Consider the following 27,992-nt stretch of genomic DNA (forward strand, 5'->3'; position numbering starts at 1 on the left):
AAGAAAATTGTTTTCAAATAAACAAAAAGGGGTCTATAAAAATGATTTTAAATGCAAATCAGGTATCTGTTTGGGCTTGAGGGATACGTGTGTGTGTGTGTGTGTGTGTGTCGATAAGGGGGTGGCAGGGAGTGGGGGAAGGGGCGGGCTTTGCTTAGTTGCATAAATAAATAATTATAGCTTAGATGGACTTAACGAGACTGCACTAAACTTAAATATAAACACATTTATGATTAATTATCGTTAATATCTATGTAGATGAATATATATATATATAAATATATTTAAAAAAAAAAAAAAGAACGAATTTTTCGTTAATTATATATAACAATAGGCAACAACACGGAGCAAAAGTTTGATTTGATGTTTCAATTGATAAATGGGGCAGCAGCTGCAGCTGCAACTGCTGCAGTTGGCAACTGTAACACATATGAGAATGAGAACCGAATAGAGCGGCGCATTTTGTGTGCGGGGCAGGAGCGCGGCATGTACAAGTATGTGTGAGCGTGTTGTGTGTGTTGTGTGTGTGTTGTGTGTGTGTGAGTGTGCTGTGTGTGCATTTGCATGAGGCACGGCTTGTCTTATTGCAAGTTGCACGTGCTGCACAACTTGCCTTCACTTTTCACTTAATTGAACAAATTTTCGCATCGATTTTCATTGAACTCTTCGCCAATATCGGCAATACAAATTGCTACAAATATTTTCGTTTACACATTTCAGGGGCGTGGTTGGCAGGTTTTGGTGAGGGGGCGGATCGTAAGTTAAAGGTGCATTCTGGACTCATATATAATTAGCTTTCATTTCGCGGGTGTGTGTGTGTGTGTGTGTGTGTGCAATTTTCTTATTATTAGAAAAATCCGCAACGCTGGCTGGCTCCAACGTCGTCGTCGTCGTTGCTGTTGTTGTTGCTTCTGTTCAGCGCGTGCGTCGCCTGCGCTTAGCTGCAACAGCAGCAACATCAACGCCGCCGCCGTCGTCGTCGTGTTTGTAGCCAACTTGTCGCGGGCTGGGCAATTTTTATGACGTCTCTAAAAATCATACTTTGAATGTTTTCTCCCGTCGCTGCTGCTGCTGTTGCTGTTGTTGCTGCTGCTGCTGCTGTTGCTGATGATGGCTGCGATGCGACTGCTGCTGCTGTGCGCTGCCATTGGCTGGCAGCAGGCTCATGGAGCCGGCGCTGCACAGAGCCGCCGCAGCTGCATCCTCGCAGGCATAGCTGGCAATGCGATGATCGCTGCGGGAACGTTCCCGGTCGTGTGTGCGATGATGATGATGCCCCTGCCCCTGCTGCTGCTGCTGTTGCTGCTGCTGCTGGTCGCTGGCTGCTGTTGCGCCATTTCGCTTGCTGCTGGCCGCCTGCTGCTGGGAGCGTCGATTTCCCAGACGCTTCAGCTCGTAGTCGCGCGCATCCGCCAGGTCAAAGGTGGCCGCGCGCTGCTGCTTGCCATGTCGTGAGCTCTGCTGCTGCGGCTGATGCTGCTGCTGCGATTCATATTGCTGCGGGCAATACTCGTCGTACTCGTGTTCATCGCACAGATTCGCATTGCAGGGCAGCTGCTGCTGTTGCTGTTGCTGCTGTTGCTGCTGCTGCTGCTGTGCGCGATGCTTTTTGGGCGGCAGCGGTATGGGCGCCTGGCTGAGCTGCGTTTGCGTCTGTGTTTGTGTCTGTGTGCTGGCTGAGGCTGCCGCCGCCGCTGCGTGCAGCGCCGTTGATGCTGCGCTCGTGCCCGTCGAACAGTTCGTGGCACGCCGCACATCAACGCCGCCGCCGCAGCAGGCGCACTCCTACAATTCCGTCACAGAATACAAATCGCTGTTGGCATGACCAGACGCTGTCACAATACCAGCTGCCACGCCCCCGCCACCTCCACCGCCGCTGCTGCGCTTCAGCGAGCGATACAAGAGCGCCTGTTGCTGCTCCACCAGCAACTGTTGCTGATGATGCTTGCTGCTGGCGCTGCTCGACACTGTGCCATGATAGTTGTTGTTGTGCTGCCGCTGTTGGTAGTAGGCCGCCTGCTGCTGCTGGTGGTGCTGCTGCTGGTGGTGGTAGGTACTGCTGTCGTAGGAGTGCTGCTTCTTCATGCTGCTGAGCAGGGGTTGGACTCCATATTGCTGCTGCTCGGCGTAGCTGCGCGCATTGTCCAGCGTTTCGGCGCGACGTGGTCGCTCCCGTTCGCGATCTCTTTCACGCTCACGCTCCCGCTCACGCTCTCGCTCTCGCTCACGCTCACGCTCTCTGTCGCGCTCGCGCTCATAGCCAAAGCTGGCGGTTTGCTGCTGGCGCAGGCTCGCAGATTTGGGCGGCAACGTTTGCATATGATTCGCATTGTTCACATCCCGCGAGTTCTTGTGCCTATTCTTGGGAGGCAGAGAAGGCGGTTGCTGCTGCTGCTGCGCGGCAAGCTGCAGCTTCTGCTGTGCCGCTGCCTGTGGCCGCTGCAGCGAGCGATACTGGCCCAAGGTGGCAGCGCACAGCGGCTGCTGAGATGAGATCTTTGACTGGGTGGCGGGCGTGCCGCTGTTGCCGGTGGGCGACTGCACGGGTATCTCCGGCAACGGCTGATTGACTATCGAGGCTGGGTTTAGGGAGCGCTGCACGCGTGGCGCCGCCGTTGGTGCTGCCTGCTGCGCCGCTGCTGCTGCCGCAGGGTAAACGCTGCTGCTCTCAATGCTGTACACGGCCGAGGGGGGCAGAATGTGTGTGGTCGGTGGATGATGATGATGATGCTGCTGCTGCTGCTGTTGTTGTTGTTGTTGCTGCTGTTGCTGTTGCTGCTGTTGCTGTTGTTGTTGCAGCTGTTGCAAGGCGAGCAGTTGCTGCTGTTGTTGCTGCTGCAGCGCCAGCAGCTGTTGCTGCTCCTTGGCATAGGAGCTGCCCACGCCCGTGGTGCCGGGTATTTCCGTAAAGGTGTTGACTATCTTTGGCTTGGGTGGCGGCGGTGGTGCGGGCTGTGGCTGCAACAGCTGCTGCTGCTGTGGCGGCGGCGGCGGTGGCGCCACCTGCTGCACCACCAACTGCATTTGCAGCTGCTGCTGTTGCTGCTGCTGCTGCTGTTGCGATGGTGGCGGCGGTGGCTGCTGCTGCTGCACCACCTGCGCCGTCGTGCTGGGCACCAGCATGTCCGTCGAGCCAGCGGCATAGACCTGCGGCATGCACTCAGCCTGCTGGCAATAGTCCTTGGACACCGTCGCTATGGATGGCGTCTTGGCGCTGCGCAAGTTGGGCGACGGCGAGGCGCCCTTCAGGGAGCCACCATAGCGACCCACATGCCGCAGCGTGGCGCACTTGTTGGCCGTGGCGGCCGCAACAATATTCAAATTGTTGTTGCCGCGCACCGCCTTGGGCCCGATGCTAATGTACTTGGGATCGAAGCGATTGAAGCTGTTGTTGGTGACATCGCGCGGATCACGATCGTCGATCAGCACATCGGCTGCGTCCAGGCCGTTGCCCGTCGACTTGCAAATGGCATTGGCCGTCTGTGCGGACAGCACGGAGCGTATGGAGCTGCCTGTGGAGCGGGGCAGCGTTGCCGATGCGAATATGTTCTTCAATGTGTTGCTGCTGCTGCTGCTGTGGTGTTGTTGTTGTTGCTGCTGCAGTTGCTGCTGCTGCTGATTGATGTTGCTGCTGTGCTGCGTGTTGTTGCTATTGCCTGCATACGTGCTGCAGGCAAGCGAATCTCAGTAGAAGTCGTTCGATTCGAGCGTCTTACACTGCTTGCTGAGCGTCGCATATTTGCCATTGTTCGGCCCGGGCAGATGCGACGCCGACTGTTGGTGGTGCGATGGCAGGCGACCCAGCGTATGGTGGCCCGATCTGTGAACACATAACGGTAAGCATATATATATGTGAGTAATATGTTGTTAATATGGCAGGCCAATTGCCACAGTTGCTAGGTTGTGTAGGCTAAAACGTTAACTAGTCGCAGCAACATTAGGGGTAGTCAGGCGATGATATTTCTTTTTGTTGGTTAGCTTTACATACAATATTGATAACATATATATTTACAATGAGCTAACGTATACAACAAAAAATAAATAATATTTATATCAATTTTTTATTAACTTTATCCCATTCTAATATTCTCATTTCATTCTCTAACATTGATGTTCTAGCCTAATGCAACTTTAAAAGATGTTTTCTACCTTCTTCTAAGCTCTATTTCTACAATCAAAATGAGTTGCACTTGAATCTCGCCTTTAATTAGAGGTACTCCCTCTATGGAGCTATGGTACATGTTTACACATAATGTCGCCATATAAAGACATAATTTTTTTTTTATCTTTATTAACTTAGAAACCTAATACTTAATGTGTTAAATATATAAAATATAAAAAAAAAAAACGTGCTTATGTTTTATGTAAAATATTTTCATTACGAATTGATTAGCTCTTACTTTTCTATTGGCAACTAATGGAAGTAACTGCTATAAGTTATAGAAAGCAGATCAAGTAGATCAGAAAAACCAACCAAGTAAATGCAAATCTGTACCATCAAGAGACTAAATAGTATGTATAGCTTTTCATTTTACTAAGAATCCTAATGACAGTTCATTATTTTTACCTTTTTTTCTTTTAATTTACTTGCATAACATCTGAAACAATAATATTTCTTCACTTTCCTTACAAAATGTTTGCACCCAAAAAGTAGATAATATATATTTATATAGGAATACTTGCAGCAATGGAAAATGAGCTACATTTTAATGAACTTTGAAATTCAATCCATATATCGTCCTTGTTTTAAATTTGTTTCAAAATTTAGGCACATGTTTTTGAGCATGAAAATCCTAGTTGTATTATTTTATGAATGATATATGTATATACATATAACACACAAATATATGTATATATCATGGTCAAATTCCTCTCATTGATAAAATAAAAATTATTATTACGATGACAATAATTATTGAAATCAAAGAGAAACCAAAACAGACTGAATGTATATGTGTATTAATTTGTGAATCCTTATGCATATATATTAAATAATAATATATATTATATATTTTTCCGTAGCCTGTTGTTTATAGGCAAGTTCTACTGTACTCATGGCAAGAAAACCAAATGGTGTTATTACCGCTGAACCGATCAAATTATAAAGCCGAATCAGTCGCAAATGGTGTTATATAGAATAGTTAAGTAATGTGCCACCCTGTTGCATGACTACCCCTAATGCCGGTGCATATGTCGTGTGTGCGTTATGCGTGTTGTCCATGTACGATCGAGATATAGGCATATGTACATTGGTATTGGTTAAATAGACTGTGATTTGAGCTACTACGAAATACGTATGAAATACATGTAAGTCATGCAGTTGGGCGTGGCCAAGTGCTGGGCAGAGGGCACACAACAACAACAACGGGAAATAAATGAAAAATTTGAAAATCGAAAATAATAATGAAATGAAAATAAACCAAAGACAACTGGATGAAACAAACATAATGTACACAGGACAAATAAAAAGTAAAATAAAATCTTTTGTATATATGTACATATATATATATATATATAAATATATATATAGTATATGGTAGATGTTAGGAAACTGTGCGATCGACTGTCTTTTAAGGCACTGCTACGACTAAAACTAAGACAAAACTAAGAAGTACACGAAACGAAATAAAAATCAAATTAAACTTCATGCCTTGTGCCATGCACCAAATCATAGCCGGGCGGCGGCGACGGCGAACGGCGGCCGCCATTGGAGCGGCTGGACAGCGATGAGGCCGCCGCCGCCGCAGTCGCCGCTGCCGCCGTTGAGTTAGTTCTATGCTGTGTATTGTTGTGGTTGTAGTGGTGGTTGTTGTTGTGGTGGTGGTAAGTTGTAGTAGATGATGTATTGTTGCTTGATTGTGATGATGGTGATGCCAACCCTTGTCGCAGGCCCGCTGTGCCATTCCTGTAGGGTCCGGCGCCATTGCCGCCAGCCAAGCTGTTGCTGCTGGGCAGCGTGCCCGTGTGCCCGGCTCCAGCGCCGCCGGCAACGCTGCCACCAATGGGACCACCATGCGCCTGCTGATGATGCAGCAGCGTCCGATTGATGGTGCCGGTGCTCATGGGCGCCGTTGGCGAAATGCTGGCGCTTGGCGCATTCGAGGCCGAGAACAGCGGCGCTGTCTCCGACTTGTCGCCATCCATTGTGGGCCTGCGATATATAAAATACAAAAGATCTTAAATTTGACTCAATTTGCCAATGGCCAGCACATTTACCGCTTGCTCAGATAAATCCAGGCATGCGAGTCCGCATAGACGAGTATCGTGAGCAGAAACGAGGTCAACAGACCGGCGACCATCATCAGACTGAGCCCGAGTAGGCCGCCGCCGCAGAGGCCGTGCAACGCCTCCGCATAGTGGCGATCGATGGCGCGTCTGTCCAGCGTGGCCGAAAGATTGGTCAGATTGCGTTTCGTCTCCTCCAGATCGTTGTCCATGGCGTTAAGCGTGCGCTGTATATCAATGCGTGGATACGTGTCCTGGCTCATGCTGTGCCAAATATACAAAATAGGTTAATATTAATGTAAAGGTGAATATTTCGCGCTGGGTGAAACATGGTTGCGTTTAAGATCTAGATCTTTGAAAATACGTTAGAAGCCGAACGGACAAACTCTAAAGTTGCTCCCTTATCTTCCACCTTGGTTGGCGGTTTCGATTGGGATTAGAATACGATCGTAAAGTAAATAGATATTTCACCTATTTTCCGCACGTGTATGTGAATATTGCGTTTAATTTCAGTAAGCTAGAGCTTGGAAAATACGTTTGAAGCCGAACGGACAACAACTAAAGTTTCTCCCCTATCTTCCATCTAGTTTGGCGGTTTTGATTGAGATTTGAATGCGATCGTAAAGTAAATAAACTCTCTTTTAAACAATTTCCACCCATGGTGTATTTACCGTTGCATCATTTCAACACTCTCACGGGCACGTTCCACCAGATCCCGGGACTCGTTGAGGCGCAGTATAAAGCGATTGCGCAATGTGCCACAGTTGAGGAAATAGACATAGGGACTGCGCTGTAAACACAAATAGAAAGAGAGGACATTAGGTGTGTGTGCGTGTGTGTGTGTATGCGTCGGGTACTTACCATGCCCACCTGGCGGCACATATACTCATGCGGTCGCATACAAAAGTCGCCGGCTGCCACGCTAGAGGCCAAGTAGATGCCAGCCAATAGCCAGCAGATGATGATGCAGAACAAACCCGAAACGCTGAAGAAAATCAAAGTGCAGCGCGAACGACGGGCAACGCCGATGACCAGCACGGTGCACAGGAATAGAAGCAGAGTGAGGAAGGCCAATGTGGCCGGCCAGCGTATAGATTCGTATAGGTCGCCCAGCTAACAGAGAGAGAGAGAGAGAAGCTATATTGAAAGGGCTCTTCAATTAAATGCCGTGAAAGACCTACGTGCAGAATGCCCATCAACGAGGTCTCATTCTCGCTGCCCTTGGTCTTCATGAAGTAGAGCACCATGTTGTCCAGCGAGGTGACCGCACGTGAGGTATTCTCCCGCACCAGACGGGACGTCTCGATGAGCAGCATGACAGCGGTTTGATTGTATTGCTGTCTCTCCACCTGATTCACAACGTTGTGCGAAGCCATTTTCGTTTCCAGATCGCGCTTGATGGTTTCAGTCTGTCAACAAGAGAAAATCAAAAAGAAGTTGCTGTAGATTAGATGTGATGTTGAAAATAAGAAATTCCAATAATATTTGCACATTTTATAGAAGTTATTTCTTGGCACGAGACTGCAAGCTGGTTCAAGTCCGGCAAGCTTTAACCGGCTTAGTTGAATTAAGAAGACCAATTCTGATGAAATGATTTGTGGCTCACTTTGGGCACTTTTGACAGAGTCAGGAGCTGAACAGAATATATGCGGCTTTGCCCGAGCACGAACTAAATTGCCTTAAGCCACAATTCCACTCAGCGGAGTGGATTTATCGCAATCACATTTCAAATGAAAATTGCAACTTGCAGTTTTACGCCCTTTCTTTATTTTGTTCTTTGAAATAGATTTAACTTGAAATTTTACCCTTACAACCTTTGGCCAGCCTTTTCCACTTAAGGGGGATGTATTTTTTGCGAAAGGTGTGAAATCGCTTTCTAAATAAATATTCACGAAAATATTTGAAATCAATTTTGAGGCCAATCGGATGTTGGACACAAAAGTTTCATCAATTTTCCACATTTACGTGTGAATTGAGCCGAAATTCCGCCTTGGCAGGAAATTCAACTGTTTAGCTCATATAATTATGAAGCCCAAACAGTCAATCAGTCAGTCAGTTAGTCAATCAATCAATCAGAATGAATCCTTTTCAATCAGAAATATAGAACTTTAAACGATTTTTGATCTGCTTCTACGCATTATAGTGCAGGAGGACTGACCCAATTGAAAGTGCGCACGATATGCCCTGGGCGAAACAGCCCGGCTAGCCTTTTCCCGGGCCGGCCCAACGCGAACCCTCAACAAGTAGAAGTAATTTGGCTAGATTAAAGTTGTTCTCGCTGACAGGATGTTGTCGCAGGTGATTATGAAAGCGATATCCGGCGACAACTACCCCCGAAAAGCCATTGAATGTGCGCATAATAGTTGGACAGCACGGGCTGGAATCCAGTTCGAGTCTGGGTTTGGGTTTGGGCCGTTCGGCTCTTTGTTGTCCCATTACTTAAGCTCTGGGCCGAGCCGCTGACTCACGGCAGCGGCAGGTGAGAGCAGTTCAAAAGTTAATGACCAAAAGTGGGCAAAGGGAAAGCGTCGCGCAAAAAGGACTCACACACACACAGGCAGACGCTACTGATAGAGGGGAGACAGACCCGCTGGAACAAAGGACGAAAACGTTGCACATAAATATAGTAGTTTTTTTTTTCCTTTATTTTTTTTATTTTCTTAACCCATAATGCTTTTGCTTCCGCACTTGTGCAAGGATTAAAGTACACAGCCAAAGCAAAGAGAAAGCATAAAAACGAAGGGGACTGCAGGATGCAGAAGGGCAGCACGGCAGCACGGCAGCACGGCAGAGGGGGCAGCGGTGCAAAGGGGGCGGCAGACATGGAAAGCGTGACAGGGCGTAGGGTCGAGAGCTTGCCTAAGAGCAGCGACAGCAGCCCCACGCACGGAGCCCCGCCCACCGTCTGGCAGGCACCCAAAACGTGTGTGTGTGTGTGTGTGTGTGTGTGTGTGTGTGTGTGTGTGTGTGTGTGTGTGTGTGTGTGTGTGTGTGTGTGTGTGTGTGTGTGTGTGTGTGTGTGTGTGTGAGAGTATGCGAGTGTTTAGTCCTGTGCCTAGATAATTAATAGCGTTTTACTCAAGGGCCAAGCAATGCCAGCCATCTGTTTGGGCCGCAGCCTCAACTTGTCCGCACCTCACATCTGCCCGCCCACCTCCCCACTCCCACTCCGCTCCACGCTGAGCCGGAGCACCACACTCCCCCCCCCCCCCTTCCTGCATTCACTTTTTTTGCTCAACTCGCTCTCTTAACCTTTTGCCTTATCGGCTTCTTTTATGTACGTATAAACATATAAATGTGAATGTCTACATATATAAATATATACAAACACATACATACATGAATGCATACTTATATAGACTATACACATATATATACACACACATGTGTGTGTCTGTAAGCTGACAAAGTTTATGAATAGCAAAAGCCAAAGCGTCTCCCCCGCAGCTCCGCTTATCCTGCCGCTGTCTACAGATGTGAGATATGTCTCTCTCTCTCTGTGTGTGTGTGTGTGTGTGTGGGAAGTTACAGTTGCGGCGACTTGGGCAAAGAAATCAGTGTTGGAAATGGGTGGGTTTGCGCTGTCTAACGGAATATATTTCAAGCACAACACCAACCCCCCCCCCCCCCCCCTCCTTCCGTACATCAACCCATTAAAAAAATTAGTTAAGAAGTGCATTAATTGAATGAAATATGTTTATCGATATCTGCTTTGGCGCCCACACTTAGCAAATGCAATTGAAATTTAATCTGATTTAATGTGATGAGGCGCAGCCAACTTAGCTGAGAAATGTGTAAAGTCTGGCAACGCCAGAACGCGAAACGGTTTAAACTCGTTTCAGCAATTAATGCGTTTGTGGAATTAATGCCATGTCCATTCCGGCCGCCTGGGCTTATAAATTAAATGCTTTTTTCTTATTGATTTTAAAGACTTGAAACTTGGAATAAATACTCAGAAAGGATCTTAATGCTAGATGTCGACTCTGGCGCATCTATCTCTTAATTAATTCGTCGTGTAGTCTGTTTTAAACCTTCACTCGACGGGCAACATTTGTAATTGCTTTTGGAATTTACAAGTATTTTTAACTTTTCGAACACATTTATCCGTAAGCTGCTTATTGCAGATAAAGTGTTGCCATCCTTTGGCAATTTTCGAAAAGTTGCATCTTTGGGCAGCTCTCTTTGTGCTCGTGTAAGTGCAGCAGCATTAGGCAAACGCATTTTAAAAAGACACCTGCATAAGCTCAGTGAAGTTATTGCATGTGCCTTCCGTTTCTCCAATTTGTAATGTATTGCCACACTTTAAGTATTTTTAAGGTATGGCATCTCTGAAACGTCAATATTTAGACCTTATTTTGAAACTTAAGAACACGTGAAAGCCCTGGCATTAGAGGCCTAACAGTACAAGCTACTTCTATATATAGAAACAAACCTAAGATTGCAAATTAGCAGTTTTCACTTATTTTCCGCCTTGTGAAGTGAATTTAATTTAAGTTCAGGTGAAGCTGCAAGACTTATCTACATGGATTTTCGTACATGAAGTGCAAAAAAAAGGTTAAATGCTTTCTATATTCAAACCGAATCAAAATTACAGAGATTAAGAAGACCAATCGAGTTTTGAAGTCCAAACTAATTCTTATTTTTAAATATAGCATAGGCATAGGAATAACCCAAGCGGGCCATGCCTTTGACTGTCAAAACTCGAGAATCGCGTTTACTGCGTTAATTCATTCAAACATAGAGCCTGTAGAGCTACACACCTGGAATTTTATTTTCATTTCACATTTTTGGAAGCCCTGGGCAAGTGCATTTCGTTGGCAGAGGATATACAATTTTTTTCTTGTTTTTAAAAATATAAAACACAAAACGTATCGAAAGTTTTTTGGCCAAGCGTGTGAAATGGACATTGAATACATTCGCCTGATATTTGAGATAGAGAAACGGCGCGCTCTTTGGACAAAGGCCAGGGCCATGCACCACATGCATTGGCCAGAGGTATCGAGGGCAGTACAAATGGTGGGTAATTGGAATATGAAAGAGCCGGAGCAAATCATGGGATATGGATTAAATTGCATAGTGCCCGAGTGCAAGCCCCGTTTCTGGGGGCTGCGCAACGTTTATCGCGACGAGATACGCAAAATCCAACAGAAACGTGCCGAGAGATCGAACTGGTCCTATTTCCAGGCACTCGAAATTCTGCGCAACGTTGTCGATCCCAGCAAGCTGGCGCCATGTTCACAGGAGCCCTTCCCGCCGAATATCGGCGACTTTACAATTATCGATAATAACCGATATCCAAATGGTGTGGGCACACAGAACATTGGATCGAATTTGTCGATGGGTCGCAATCGGTCGAATCGATCCAATTGGGAAAAGTCGCCGCCAATGCTGCCCATCGTAGCACACATGAGAGCAATGTCCAATGACAATAAGCCCAAGTTTCGCACGGAAATTACACGCGTTTTGATGGATCACGATCGTAAGGATGCGTAGGCGGCTTGTTAGACATATTCCATAACCTTTTCACTCTCATAATGACAGTGTTTATATAGAACAAAACAATCCTAAAATTACTTAGACAATAAAGAGTTTATCCATAAAACCGTTTTAGTTTCGGCTCTATTCGCAGGGTTGTATGCGGGCAAATTGCCAGGGCTGCAAAGCTAGTTACTACTATTTTATTAGGAATGCATCAAATAAGTTCGTCATTTATCAAATTAGAAAACAAGAGCTCCCGACTAGGGGATACCCTGAACCCTCTTCTTCCAACATCAAATGAATATATATATTCTATTTAAGAAGCTATATGTCAAGTCTGGTGACTCTAGCTCTTATTATTTACCAAAATTGCCCAAAAAACAGAATATCGATATTTTTATCGATTGCTTGGAAACGGAGTAAGTTATCGATTATCGGAAACAAACTGCACAGGCATTAGGAGGACGTACATCTAAAATTTCAAGTCTCTAGCTCTTATAGGTTCTGAGATCCTTGCGTTCATACATACGGACAGACGGACAGACAGACGGACATAGCTAGATCGACTCGGCTATTGGTGCTGATCAAGAATATATATACTTTATGGGGTCGGAGATGCTTCCTTCTGCCTGTTACAACATTTGCACAAATACAATATACCCTTAAACCTATTTTTATTGGTTTCAGGGTATAATTAATAAATTATCCATAACACATTCTTAATTTCTGATCTTTTCGAGTGCAAGGCCCATATATGTAAGTACAGGGTTGTGTGTCGGGAAAAGCGCCAGGGCTGCACGCCTTGTCATTCGCGATCAATCGATTAGCTACAATCGTTCGATAGCTTATATTGAACAGTCGGAGTCTTGGCTTTTAATATATGAATTAAAAATATACTTCAACTACATTTGAAACATCATAAATTCACACTGAATTAAGCACATATTGTAATTCTTAAATGAAATCAACAAAGAGCTTGAGCATATCACATATTCCTATCGATATTGTTTTTGCTCAAGAAACTAACAACTAAAAGGTGCTTTCCAGTAGATTGTATATTCAGCCAAACTTTAAATATTCAAACTTTGTCGGCAGTAGCTTAAATTCATGTTTCCCATTACGTTCAGGTTCTGCAGGCAACAAGCCAAGTAAATAGTTTTCAACAAAACAACTCATTAAGTATGCTCTATATATAAGTGATTTTCAATTATGTTTCCTGAGAAACTTTTACTTTGTTCTGAAACTTTTTAGGCATTACTTACCTCTTGTTTAAGATTGAGCACAAGACTCTCCACCTTCTTGCCGGAGCTGAAAGCCTGCAGCAGACCATTGTGGAAATCATCGTTGCCATATAAACCTGAAACGGCAAGCAGGGGAACAGTTAGCAGAGCGCCACTAAACGACTTTAACAAGTGCTTGGCATAGGGTATCCAAGTGGGGGAGTTAAATGGCAGCGTAAGTCAGAAGAGGCCGAGATTTACTTTTTAATCTGTACAGAATTAATTGGGCTGCCCTCAACCAGACTTCATGCAAGTTTACCAACATTTTCAGTGTTGCGAAAAGAGAAAAGTGTCAGAATCTTTCGATAAATGTATACGTGTGCTCAGATCGATGTGTGCACACCTCTTTACAGTTCTCGAGATTCTAGGAGCGAATCTTTAATTTGTTTCAGACAAATAGGGCTCTACTTGACAAGAGAGGGCGAAAGCGAGGGAGTATGAGCAAAGAGAGACATTTTTATGTATGGCAAGCTCTAGCTCTCTCACCGCTCAAGCTCCGGCGAGGTCAATCGCGATCGTGGACACATTTTTGCGTCAATTAAGTGCGCTAATTAAATTATTACTTTTATTGTATGCGTAGGCTGGATTATAATGATGCCACTCGCAGTCGCAGTTGTTGATGGGGCACAGCTCGATTTGACTTGGGGCATTACCTTTGCCACTTTGACATACTTTAGTCCGAAATGTACAAATTAAGTGGTCGACTCGACACTGTGCTGCCGGCTCAGTTGGGTTGATTTTGTTGTGGCTAGTTCCACTCATATTTCGCTCATGCCTGACACGTGACGCGACTCTGGCGGCGATCGCTCGCCCATAAATCCAGATACGTGCCAAAGCCCAAGCCGCGCACGTAATGAACCAAATGCAGGCGGTCGTCCTCATCGACTTTTGGCTAATTGCCAAGTTAAACACGCGACGGGTACGTGCATTTCTCGAGCTTTGGGCGTGGCCAAGTGGGAATTTTTGGCGTGGGCTTATAGTGTATGGTATATAGTATATGGGTTCAATGCACCCCAGCACTTACCTAGTCCAATGGCCGCACAGGTCATCAGCGTTATGATGACCAGCGAACAGCTCTGACAGCGCTGGGTGCTCGGCTTGCGCTGCTTGCGATCGCAGCAGCGCGTCAGCAGATACAGGAGCAGGCCGAGCAGCGAGAGTATCAGCAGGCCGGCGGGTATCGAGGCCAAGATGCCCAGGCTCTGTAAAGAGAGGGGAGGAAAATCAAAATGGTTTAATTTTGGGTGGAAACTTTTCAATGTTATCGCTAACTGGGAATTAATAAAAAGGTTGACTAAACTATCAAGACGAAAAAGTTGTTATATACTCCTTTTGGTGTTATCGATAAGTGAAAATCGATTAATGTAAATTGATGTTATCGGTTTGTCTAAATCGACCAACAATTGAAATATTTTCTTAGTTATCGATTAATGCAAGTTGATTTATATTTGTGTGTTCATTTTTATCAATAAATGCTATGCGATTAATTAGTGTTGTTATCGATAAATGTGATCGATTAAAATTATCATGGAAATTTATGTTACTCATTATCTTTCCAAATTTGGGTGCAAGCGCACCTTGACATTATCGATATATGCACAAATCGACCAAGACTTGTAATTGAACTGATTCTATTGATAAGTTCAAGTAAATCAATAAATCCCTTAACTAGAGCTGTAAATTTGGCTTCCTCTTATTATTGGTAAATGAAAAGCAAGCAATAATTGTAAGTATATTAATTGCATCGATAGATTAATAATTGAAAGGTAATTTGTGTCATCGATAAATGCAAATCGATTCATAGAAGTAAGTTGATTGATGTTATCGATAAATGCAAATTGCTCAATAGTTGTAACTTAAGCTGATTATGCCACAGTTTTTATCTTTAACCCCCTTTGTCGTGATTATCGCTCGTGTGTGTTATCTGTTATCGCTGTGTTATCGATATTCCGTACTTGATACTAAAACTCAAAGCGTTGCCATATTTTTGGCACACTTTGGAATTTATCGATAACTGCGCATTAAATTGTGCGTAATTAAATGGAAATTTGTGCTCATATTTCATTGCAAAACTCAGCCGACCTTACACTGTCCACCACCCTAAACCAAACAAGTCACGCTCCTGCGAAAAATTGCTTTTGTGCCCACTCAAAAAAAAAAAAAAATAACAAATGTAATCGATAACTGGCAAAACGATTAATAAACATCAGCAGAGCTGACAGTGTGGTCATATTTCCTTAAGTACTGCAGAACTGTCTGCTGTTATATTCGTACAGAAGTCACGTTCACGTTTACGTTCTTTAAAAGAATATTGACTCCGGCTGGCAACTGGACCAAGTGAAGCGTCCATTAGACCGGGTCGCCGTTCGAAGGATGCTAACAAAAACGAGGATGGAAAAGGGGACGAGCTGAAAGCGAGGGTAGACGAATTTGTTTCAGGGTATTGAGTGAACTTTTAATTGAATAACTTGCAGCTCGTTTTCTGCTGTTTGAGCTGGATGTTGTTTTTGTTGTTGCTGTTAGTTGGCTGCGCTGCCAATGAAAAAAAAATGAAAAATAAGGACGAAACCGAAAAACGAAACGAAAATGTGTAAAAATACGTCTGGAAAGTTAATTTTTTGTCGCTGGAGCCCATTTTGGGTGCAAAATTTAATTGAATTGGCAACACTGCGCCACGACACGACAACAAAAGCAACAGCAACAGCAACAACAACAACAACAACAAGGAGAACATGAACAAGGGCAGAGCAAGGAGCTGGCAAAAGTTTTGGACCGGAGTTGCCAGGGTAACTTTTAAGCTGGCCCCAACGGAAGGTAACGGTACAGAAAAACGGTTGGCTTAACGGAAATTTCATTGGCACTCATTAAAAAAATATGAAAGGTTTTTTTTTATGCTCAACTCGCACAACTATTGACATATCCTGTAATTGCGGTTGTGATTCAATTATCCAATCCAATTTAATTAGTGCAGAAAATTGCAATGAGAAAAGTAACGTGGAAATTTCTCAATTATAACGTTTATATAATAGGCGTTCGTTTGACAAGCTCGACTAGCGCTATACCCTGTATATGGCGAGAAAGTGAATGTTATATAAGGGTTTGTTTTGTAGAGATGACAAGTGCTATACCCTGGAAGACAACTGAGCGTAGTAGCTAAATATACCCTGTAATTGTAAAACGTAATTTGTTGTCCAATTAAAACGAGCTGTGTGTTAATCAAGATACATGTATGTATCGAGCGAACAGTTCGTCTTGTTGTATACCCTGTAATTGAATGAAAATGCTGTTATGCCAACTAGCAGAACGTTTGTGTGTAATATGAATACTTTTCTATAACAGAACACTTTATAATCAACATTTCTTAATTATAATCCCGACTCCCTAGCTGCCCCTCCCCCCTAGCACCGCCAGCCAAACAAACATATGCATACATCACATGTAACACGATGCTTACGCCACAGGGTGTATATAATATCTACCTAAGCATGCGTGGGTGCCTGGATGTGTGTGTGTGTGTGTGTGTGTGTTTCTTTGGGGGGAGTTGAGGGGCAGGGCGACAGGGCATCTGCTCGAATTTCAGGCCAGGTTATTGGACACCAACGCAGTCGGTCGCCAACTTTGGCTGGCTGCATGAGTCAGCGATCGAAGCTCGGTGCTTCGATGTGCCACTTGAGACATCGGGAACGACAACAACAACAATGAGAGCAGCAAAGGTAGCCCAACTTGTCAATCAAGTTCAATCAGAACCGGACACATACGGCCGGCAACTGGACGCAGCGCATTAGGAGCTTGGTCGAAAGCCTGGCCAGGGTAGTTGCCAGTCGGGGCGGGGCACATTGTTTATTATTTATATGCATGTTGCAGTTACAGTTGCCTTTTGTATGTGCAACATGCAAATAATCATTAAAACTGGCGAGTGCCGCCGCCGCCGCCGTTGTTGTTGCTGTTGTTGTTAGCTGTTTGCGTGTCCTCGCGGTTGAATGACACTTGAGCGGGCAGCCTGGTACCGTTTAACCTGCCCAACCCCAACCCCAACCCCAACCCACCCCACTCTTACTCTCTCTTGGCTCACAATTTAATGCTAGCTGCAAAATGAAGCACGACAAAACTGGCCCAAAAGCTGGCAGCAGCTGCCAGTCAAGCAGCCAACCCCCCCCCCCCCCCTCGCTCTCTCTCTCTTCAACCCAACCGGGTGGCAACGCTGAAGCCAAGGGTGGCAACCCTTTTGGCCCGCAAAATGACGCTTAAAATGGCAAATTGCGCGCTGGCGATGCTGTTAAATTGAATTAAATCAAAGCAAATTGCCATCAAAAACAGCAACAACAACAACAACAGCGACAGCAAAAACCTTGAAGCTGAGCTTTTTGTTTTTTTTCCGAATGTATTCCCCGCAGAGATATTGCAGGTCCGCGCATTTGTTTATCCCCCCCTTGTCTATGGGAAATGTGTGTGATTTTGGCTGCGCATATAGAAAGACACATGCAGCTACATTTATAAAATATACATACTGCTAGTTTGTGTTTATATAGCACAGATAGGTGGATGGTTGTGTTATTGGAATTAGCATTAGCTAATATTTAAAGAAAACAGCTGCAGCGAGAGCAAATCGCAGGCAAACAGCAATTCGACTGATGAATGCAAAGATTCAAAGCTTGAATCAAGCAAATAGAACATTAAATCAAATAAGCTACGCTTATATTTATCTATACACATACATATATTTGACTGTTTGACCTGACTGATTAACTGATTGACTGACTGATGAACTCACCGATTGACAGTGTCTGATTAACAGACTGTCTGACGGATTAACTGCTGCTGACTGAGTGATTGCATGATTGATTGACTATCTTTATGATTGACTAAGTAACAGACTAGCTGATTGACTGACTGATTGACCATTCGAGTGATTAGCTGACTGTCTGACGGATTTACTGCTGTTGACTGAGTGATTGCATGATTGATTGACTATCTTTATGATTGACTAAGTAACTGACTAACTGATTGACTGACCGAGGAACTAACTGATTGACTGATTGACTGACTATATGTCTTATTAACTAACTGTCTGACGGATTTACTGCTGCTGACTGAGCGATTGATTAACTAAGTAACTGACTAGCTAATTGACTGACTGATTGATAAACTAGCTGATTGACTGACTGACTGTGTGACTGATTAAGTGAGTAAGTGCTGGAGAGACTGGGCGACTCTGTGATTGACCACGTTACTGATTGAGCTACTAATTGATTGACTATCTTATGTACTACTTGGATGACTGACTGACTAACCGATTGACTGACTGACTGACTCATTCAAAACTGATTGACGGACCGCCTATGTAATTCACTGCATGGCTGATTGATTGACGTTACCGATTGACTGACTGAGGGACCAAGTAATCCCAGAACCATAAGAGCTAGCGTGTTGAATGTTTTACCTCAGTTACCCTAAGGGCTGCATGCTAAGACGGGGTTTTGGAAAATTCCGCCAGCAGATGGGAAAAACGTATGAAAAATGGTTGTACGGAAATTTTTAGTTTGCCATACAATCGGCTTTATTATCATTTTGAGAGATGCTGGTGAACATTTATTGGAATCGTGTATCGCACCGTTCGACAAACTCAGCCCACGTCAAATAAAATCGTCTCATCAACCAAAGCAGCTAAAGCGAATGCATAATGTGTCTGCTCCTAAATAAAAATGCGCTTTAGTTACAAAAACGAAAGGAATAACATTTTGCAGATGTAAATAAAGGTTGCTTAGCCTTTGAGTTATTTGTGCAATAAGAGATGTTGGCAATGGATGTAAATATTATAAAAGCTGAAGCTGCACAGCTGCAGCTTATATTTAAAGCAAGTTGCCAGAGCGCTCTCTCAATCTACGCTTCGAAAGGCGAAAAAAACTTTCATATTTGAAATGCAACATATCGAGTTGTTTTCGTCGTTGTTGTTGTATTTGTTGTTGCCAGTCTTGTGTCTCTAGTTGTTGTTTGGGGCAAATGTAGGCGTTGCTTGTGACTCTCGTAACATTTTTTTATAGCTGCGACAACTTTAGCGCTGTCCACCCCCCGCCGCCCGCCTGCCGCCCAGGCCCCTGCCTGGCCTCTGCCCTGGCTCTTAGCGTAGCGCCGAAATTAGAACGTCAACATAGACCGAGCTGAGTGCTGAGATCTAATGGAAAAACCAGTTTTTCCCCACGACAACCAACCAAAACAACAACAAAATAATAATAATAAAAAAAATGCCCTTAGTCAAACAACAGTTATGAGCGTAAGTGTGTGCACATACGCTTACAGTTCCGGATATACGTATGCGAACAAAGAGAGCCAGAGTTGTGGGACAAATGCGATATAACATCAGAATATCAGAATTTGCGCCTTGGCTCCATGACGCGCCGCTTCCGGGGGCAACCAACGAGGGCTTCAGCTAAAAGTGACTGCAACTGCAACTGCAACTGTGACTGTGACTGCGAATGAAAATGGAATTGGAACTGCAACTGCAATCAGCATTGCACAAGGCACAAAGCGAATGCCGCAATCTGAAGGCGATGATAGCTGAAACAGCATCAGAAAATGTGGCGAACATTCAGCCGAAGCTAATGATACCCTGCCAAAGGGATATCATATTTTAAAAAAGTTCCAAGGTCCATCCTATGCAGAGCGCTGTGACCATATGATATAGCAGTCCGATACTAATCTGGTTCCTAAGGTAACTATATGATATAGTAGTCCGATGTTGTTTCGACTCAGTATAAAAGGCTATATGATATAGTGCTCTGATTTTAATAGGATGACTCGTAAAAGCTTTTCTTTTGTCAATAGCTTCTAGATCGGGTGTCGACTAGTTCCATGCTAAGAACTAGAACTAGTTCAATTCACAAAGTCAGTTAGTATATAAGTACGTATATATATATTTATCGCATGTGCATTACAAGTTGCCAAACTTGGCGACAGAATCGAAATGCTGCGTGTTAGCATTGCATTGCAAGAATCCAGGCCCGTAGGGCACATGTCCGCCTGCACGACAGAATGGGAACAGATTGCAGCCAGACTAGGCGACAAGCCTGCGATTTGGGTAGCCTTGGCATGCCCAAGACCAGCAATACCAGGGGCTATACGAGGGCTACAGCAGCTGCTGCTGCTGTTGGTTCGCCAAACGGAAGCGTCATCGAGCTGTTGCTTGACGCATCGCACAGGAAGCAAAGCCGACAGTCCAAACTAGAAAACTACAAAACTGAAAACTTAAAACCGGCTAAAGGCAAGCCCAAGCCCAAGCCCAAGCCCAAATCCCAAGCCGAAAGCCATAGCCATAGCAATAGGCCAGCTCTATGGGCAGCTAGAGACTGGTTGTGCCCAATGAATAAATAAAAAGCCGAGGCAAACTATTGAAAAGCGTCGCTAGAGGAAGTCGAGGAAGTGCACACAAACGCCACGTCAAATTATGTACACAAACGCATATTGAGGGAACGGTGGGGCACAGGGCACAGGGAACAGGGGACAGGGAACAGGGGCAACTGGAGTCCGGACCATGGCATTTCATATGCAAATCACGTGACGTGAAGCACTAAAAATAATATACAAAATGAATGGGCAGCGGCGGAATTACAATTGCGCAATTTCTAGATGAGAACAAAGATCACACACACATATATATAATCGTATATATATATATATATATATATATATATATATATATGTATCTGCCATGTATCGGAAGAATTGCAAATGCAAATGTGATGGAAATAGCGAGAACAAAGAAATGATGAACTACAGAATATTGGTAAACTATCGACATAGAATATTTTATATGACTCTAATCCATATCCATAAAACAAAATCTGAGTTAAGCTGAGTTCGATTTGAATGCCCCAAACCCATTGAGACTTGAAACATGTCTAGTTTATCATTTTCATCGAATATCTTCTCTCATTTCTATAGCATCGATAATTATTGATTCGTTTTCGAAGGTTTTTCTTGCAGGTTCTTCTTCAGACTAAGAATATCTCAGCCTTCCCCAAACAAAATGAAATAACCAACTTTTAAGGCTAAGCTTAGCGCGTTTGTGTAGACAGACTTTTGATCGGACTTTAAACTCCGATCCGTATTTAGCGGCAAGCTGTTGAAAGTGTTACGAGCTCCACAGAGTCCGGGTAGCTGTATTTGCCAGGTCTAAGAGAACATAAATCGAAGGCACAGCGTGGAATGTTGCTAAAGGGCAGTTGAGCGCATCTCCTCGTCGGGCATGCCCTAATAGCAAGGTCAGGGAGAAGCATACCCTATGTATTAATAAGCTGAAATAGACAAACATTGTATTCTGGCTTATTGTAGAACTGGCGTGAAGTGCATTTCAAATGGGAGGTCAACCTTAAATGCCCATCGAATACGTTAATGAGAATGCCCTTTTTGTAATAGCTTTTCAGAGACCTAGCCTATTATCATTAGATGATCTGCTGCTTCGGGTCCTAAAAGCTTTCGTCACCAGCGTAAATTCCTAGCTAATGCATGGAAAGGGCTGTCGTATGTTTGTATTCATATGCTCCACATATAACTTTTATGGGTTCGTGTTAGCTTTCGAGAAAATCCCATATGCCGCAATCTGATCAAACAGTTCGTTTAAACCAACTAACATAGTTTCTCGGCAAAACGCATCAATAAAGATTCAAGCCTCATCATCGGCGAGTCGATTATGTTTGCTGGAACTGGGAGGGGAGATCGTAAAATCGATGCGCATATAAACAAATACGCGGTGCCCGGGCCCAAACAATGCACGAGATTTCTGCCCAAGTCAAAAACACGCCAGATATGTAGATATATATATATATATATATACATATGCAGTCGCATAGTTAGGGAGAATCACGCCTACGCCAAACTTTCACACAACATGAAAGAGGAGGGGCACATGGTTGGCGGGGGCTGAGGGTGAGATCAACAGCAAAAGCTGCCAACAAAAAACAAGACTAAAAAAATCGGTGTGAGACAAGAACAAGATGAGGCCGAATCGATTCCAAAACGAGCCATTTGCGACGCCCACAGACATCCAAGAAAATGAAATCAAAACGTTTTTGAACTTGAAATGTTTCTCGTTTTATATTGGGGGAGAGCAGAAGGAGGCGGGGAGGCAAAGCCAGTTAGTCAGCCAGTTGATCGTGGCGTGGGCCAAGGCTCAGATTTTCAACTGTTTTCGATAATTCAATTTTCAAATTCTTTCGCATCGACTGCGTGTGGTCGTTTTTTCCCCTTAAGGGGGGGAAATATGTAAACGACATGCGACATGCTTAAACTAGTCTCCGGGCTGAGGAAGTCAACTTCGATCTACGATGTGAGCTCGGATCTCGATGCTTAACTAAGTCGGCTCGGCAGTAGTCGAAGTATGTATTTATCAAAAGCCGAATAGATATTCTATATTCTATATCTCCTGGAGATCTCTGTGGTTCTGTGGGCTCAAAGTTCTAGAGTTCTACAAATGAAAAACTTGTCTTGTAAACAACTGAAATGCCGCATGTAGCTAAGTTGCTTGTGTGCTCCACTTTGCTATTTGCTGAGCAGATTTTGTTGAATGTTTTGATTTATCTAGCATAGCTGGCATATCAAGAGTATTTGATATTCAGTAAGCTTATGTTTAGATTTTCCTGGCGGTTGTGTATCTTCATGTATCGAAATCTAAACGAAATTAGAGCAGCCCCAGGCAAAAGGCAAAAGGCAAATAAACATTCCAAAGTTCCAAAGTCGACGACGACGCTTGTTGCACAAATAAACAACAGACCGGCCAAATGAGATAAATATGCTGCAGCAGCAGCAGCGGGGGCAGCAGCGGATCAGTTGCAAGGCATTCGATCTGAGCGGACGGGCTCGAGTTTGATTCTGAGTCTGAGTCTAAGGCAAGGCAAGAAGTCAGGCTAGGCACAGAGCACTGATATAGTATGCACTTTATATCTAAGTAGCCAAGTGTGTGCGCGTGTGTGTGTGTGATTGAATGACAGAAGTTTTATGACGAGCCGTAAAAGCGACAGCAGATACAAAAGTATCTGTAAGTAGGCACATGGCCATGCCATGTATCTGGCAGATGTATCTGGCAAATGTGCGGGCAGCTGCCAGCCTGTTATTGTTGTGGTTGCATTTGACAGGCAGAGAGAGGGAGAGAGAGAGAGAGGGAGAAGGAGAGAGAGACGGAAGCAGGGCATCTTGCATTTTCAATTGCAATAACCCAAAATGAAAGTCAGCAACAGCGAGCGAGTGAGCGAGAGAGAGACGGGGAGGGGGAGGGCAGGGCTGCGAGGGCGTCAGCCAGAGTGCCTGATAATTTGCCGGCTGATATTCCCGCACAGGGCCCGCTAAATATAGTCGAGCCGCAGTTGGTAAACTCTGACTTCTGAGCTCTGGCAACAGCTGGCGTCCGGCTGCTGCTGCTGCTGCTGCTGCATTTGTGGCGAGGGTAGCTCCGGCCAGTTGTCAAAGCTGCAGCATTTCGAGGTACTTGCAACACACTCGCTGCATTAACTGGTGGCAGCTGTGGCATGCCACTGGATAAAGCCGTGACGGGCACGCAGGGCAGGCATGAGAGCAGGAAAATATCAACAATTTCTTTGGTTCCACTCGATTAGATACCCTGTAGTTTCGCTTGGAAGTGGAGTTGCTTGAAGAGCTTCCTAGCGATGTTCAAACAATTTGATAAAACGCCATCGATAATTATCGATAATTGTTGCAAAAGATACCGTAATACCATCGACAATTATCGATAGTATCACTAGAAAAAGTATCGATAATTATCGATAGTAACAGTAGAAGAAGTATCGGAAGAACAGAAATATACTCTGGCGAATCGATAATTTTCAATTAAGCACATAAATTACAATTAAAAGGGAAACTTTTTTTATGATTTAGTTTTCTCGTTGGCTGTCAGCTGTAAGCTATCGATAACTATCGATTATAGCCTACTAAACAAGAGCGTAATTGTTAAATTTGGCGAATTGATAACTATCTATTATGAATATCAAGTAAAGTGATTTGTTTTTTATATTTGCGTATCTAATTATCTCTCAAATGGGAAGTGAAGCATCGATATTTATCGATAAATTGAAGCTACAAGCTGCACAACGTTTGATGCTTTCAGTCCGTCACAAACGTGCGCACAACTTTAAAATGCCTCCGCCGCCCGCTTTCTAATGGGTATAGAGCGTGTATAAATGAAAGCTAACAAGCATTGAAAATGCTGGATGCGAATCTATCTATAATATGGTACATGACATGCGGGTTCCAATGCGTAACGAGTTCCAAAGAGCTGGTATCCCAGCTCTGCGAGCTGCCCGCACGGGCAACAAAGTGCGTCATCACCTTGGGGCAGGCAGCTAGACAAGCAGCTGATGACACAGGAGGTGGCGTGAGCGAGACAGGCAGAGAGTGTGAGAATAAGGGAGAGAAAGATAGAGAGAGAGGCTCTCCATCAACACTAGAGGACAAACCATTGAGGTGGGGGGCAAACAGGTTATGCATGCCCCGAAGAGGTGGCTGTGGGGCAACACTCGTCAGCGTCAGCATTGTTGCTGTTGTTGTTGTTGTTGCTGTTGTCATTGTTGTCAAGAGCAATTGTGTAGCTATTTGAAGGTTAAATTGATCATCATCAACAGCAACAGCAGCGTCGACGCCAGCAGAATTGCAATGTGTGAACAGTGGGCAGGAGAGGAGGAGGCGGGCCAAAGGGTCGTACGGGCGAGGCAGGAAGCCTATATGACACGAGCTGATTAAACACAATTTGAATTATAAGAGGCTAGACAAAGTGAGTGCTAGCAATAATGTCGCGCCTAGAAAGTGGGCACTGCCAAGGGTTAGGGTAAGGGTTGGGCTGTGCTTCGGACATAGGGAAGGGCATACAGTTCCGGTCTCAATTCCAAATATGATAAATTGTTGTTGTCCCAAGAAATAACCGGGCGTAAGTAGAGGCATTTAAAAGTAAATAGCAGATGTTTCGCTTGCAAATACAGCTGAAAACTCAGCACATAACTAGGGAAATTATCTTAAATGTTCCTTTAATCAAAGTCCAATAATCTAAGCTCTGTTTGAATCGGATTTAAATGTTCCTTTAATCAAAGTGTGAGGGAAATAGCAGATGTTTCCCTTTCAGTTAAGGCTGAAAACACAGCACATAACTAGCGAAAGTAGCCGAAATAATCTTAGCTCCGCTTGGATCAGAGTTAAATGTTTCTACTGATGTCAGGCATGGGCCTTCTCCTAATCAATCAGCGTTAAAGAAATAGCAGATGTTTTCCCTTTAATAAAAGCTGAAAACTCAGCATATGCCTAGTACACAACCATGGCCAGTAGCTGGGTTAATCTTAGCTCTGTTTGCTTTGTAGTACAATTCTTTTCCCGTATATCATCAGGCTTGGGCCCTCTCATGTTCAGCTATTCCTAGACTGTAACTAGATAAAGCAGGGAAACGTCACTTGAAGTCGACGTGCAATGTTGCTTTAATATTGTTAAGTATGATATTTCTTGCTGTATTCTGGGCATTATGAGGGCCACTAGATATAGACAAAATGTGGAAGGCTTTAACGTATAGAACAAGGATTAATTCTCCGCTTAAGTTGTATGTGAGCAGCTACTCGCAGCTGGGCATATGTTAAATGTGAACTAGCACTAATTGAATAGGGAAACATCTTGCTTCTTACTCTTTCGTCTCTCCCTCTCTCTTTCTCTCTCTGGCTCGCTCCGTAAGCAGCTTGAACTTAAGCGATGGGGCGTACTTTGAAATCTATTACAATCGCAACTTTCCTTTTATCTCATCGTGCTGTAATAGATCCTTATGCAATTTCAGCAAATTTTGTGTCTCTTTTGGGCCGGCAGCCCATCAGCTGGTCGCGTTCCAGTCGATAAGCAGATTAGCTTAGTGGGCTCATTTGCCAGCCAAACGCAACCGCTAACAGAATTGGCTTAAGTGCTGGCTCATTGTCAGCCCCCATTATGGCCATGGGTAATCCCCTGTGACGTACTTGCCGCGACCCGAACAACTGCGCTGTCGATAGCCGGCGTAACCCACCTGCCCAACAATTTGGAGCAGCAGCACAAAATCAACCAAACCCTGCCTCGCTCCTGTCCTCGTTTTCTGACTGCGACTGCGACTGCGACTGTGACTGGGAGTGGAAGTGGAAGTGGGTTTGTGCCTGCTCCGGCGCTTTTTGCTGACGCGCGTAAAAAACTACGCCCAATGCAGCAGCAGCAGCAGCAGCAGCAGCGACAGCAGCGACAGCTGACCTACATCCGCATCCAAGAAAAAAAAGCCAAAGCCGAGCCAGGCAGAAAGCAACAAAAAAAACAACAACAACAAATTTGAACGAGCGTCGGGCTGGGGTAAGCTGACCTGAATTTAACAATGCCGCTGGAAGCCACCTCCTCATCCAACAGCCGGCGGCGGCGGGCAGCGACTAAAAGCTATTGCAATGGCCAGCTAATTTCAATCAAATCTCGCAGCTGGCACTCTTCTTCTCTCTCTCTCTCTCTCTGTCACTCCTCGTTGGTGCGGAAAAACCAACTGGAAAAACTGAAAGCCGACTAGAAAAAAAGAAGTGCATTTGGCATTTGGTAATTTGCATAAGGCTGGCTGAGTGGACCAGACCAGACCAGACCAAACCCGACCAGACCAGGCCAGACCAAAGCGGAGCAGCTGAGCTATGCCGCATCCCAAAGGACATAAAGGAGCGCACGTGCAACGCCTTTGGGCGTCGTCCGAGCCAGCTTCGAGCTCTGTTTCTGTTTCTGTTTCTGGCTCTTGGCCGGGTAATTGATGTTGACGTGGTCGTGGCCCGGCTCGGCCTTGTGCGTAATGGCGCTGACGTCGGCGTCGCACCGAGCACAAAGGCAACGTTTTCGGCTTTTTTTTCCACATTATTTCTGAGCATACCCTGCTTTTTTTTTTTGGGACATAACGAGTTGATTGTCTGTCGCAAACACTTTTTAAGGCAAGGCATGTCAAGCTCTTGCATAACTTGGTTTCACTAATCAATTCTTACAGTTTTGGAGCCAAAGTTTTAGAGTTTTGGAGCCACAGTTTTGGAGCCACCGTTTTAGAGCCATTCAGTTAGCTCACAAGCTTAAATAAAAAATATTTGTCTTCTGCACACTTTTATGAATATTAAGTCGCCACAGTTTGAGAGTCACCGCTTCGAACTTACAGTTTAAGAGTCATTGAATTGAATTGCATAGAAGCTAAGGTTTGTAATATTGCAAATCGCTCAGTTATATAACTATTACAGTTTTGGAGCCACAGTTTTGTAGTCTTAAATTTAGAAGAAGTTTGCGTATTTGCCCCAGTTTTAAGGTCAACATTTACAGTTTTAGAGTTTTTCAGCTGCTGAGTCACATTGTGTTTTGATAATGATTGTTAATGATCGCCTTGAAGAAATATAGCCACGCCCAATCTTTCATATCGACTACAGTTTGAGAGGCACACAGTTTTAAAGTCCCCGCACTTGTAGACAACTGATGAACATTAACTTATTGAGAGTAATTTTGGACAATCGAACAACTGGAATAATTTAACCCGAATTATATTAAAGTCCCGTCCAATCGTGCTGGAAACAGGGTATCGTTCAGTCGCATACGCTCGCGCGGTACGGTCTGGGTTGTTTTTTGTGCTGCCGCTGTTATCATGCGGACCACTGGCTAAAGATGCCGAGAGATAACCCGCGGCTCAAAGCGCTGCGCGTGGTAGACGTTAACGGGGGCGGGGGCGGGGGTGAAGGCGTAAAAACCCAAAGGCAGATCGTCAGCCAAACAAAGGCATCTGCTGTGCGTTCCCGCTGCGCATCGAGGTGAGTGGCTGTTGCCGGGGGGCTGTAGGGTTCGGGATTTCGGGCTCGGCTACTGGGCCCAGCAGCCATGCCCATTGATTCATGGCGGGGGCCGTAGACAACGGCAATCAAAAGAAACCAAACAAAAGGAATGAAAGAATACAAAAAAAAAGAATATGGGAAGCCGGAAGTGTGTGTACTAGCTGTGCGTCCACGCCCCCCG

General features: G+C 44.7%; 1 protein-coding gene across 1 annotated transcript in view; it reads right to left on the minus strand.

The window, feature by feature from the left end:
- The window catches only part of LOC115768691 (protein tweety), a 30,405-nt gene continuing 2,413 nt past the window's right edge, over positions 1-27,992 (minus strand). The window contains 8 exon segments of the mRNA XM_030713378.1: positions 1-3,820; positions 5,879-6,151; positions 6,217-6,489; positions 6,897-7,015; positions 7,087-7,338; positions 7,407-7,634; positions 12,966-13,060; positions 14,008-14,185. Of these exon segments, the coding sequence (XP_030569238.1) occupies positions 1,036-3,820; positions 5,879-6,151; positions 6,217-6,489; positions 6,897-7,015; positions 7,087-7,338; positions 7,407-7,634; positions 12,966-13,060; positions 14,008-14,185 (4,203 nt within the window). The 3' untranslated portion in view covers positions 1-1,035.

Source organism: Drosophila novamexicana, unplaced genomic scaffold, assembly GCF_003285875.2.
Source record: "Drosophila novamexicana strain 15010-1031.04,08,12 unplaced genomic scaffold, DnovRS2.1 tig00001939-arrow-arrow-pilon, whole genome shotgun sequence".
Classification (NCBI taxonomy): Eukaryota; Metazoa; Arthropoda; class Insecta; order Diptera; family Drosophilidae; genus Drosophila; species Drosophila novamexicana.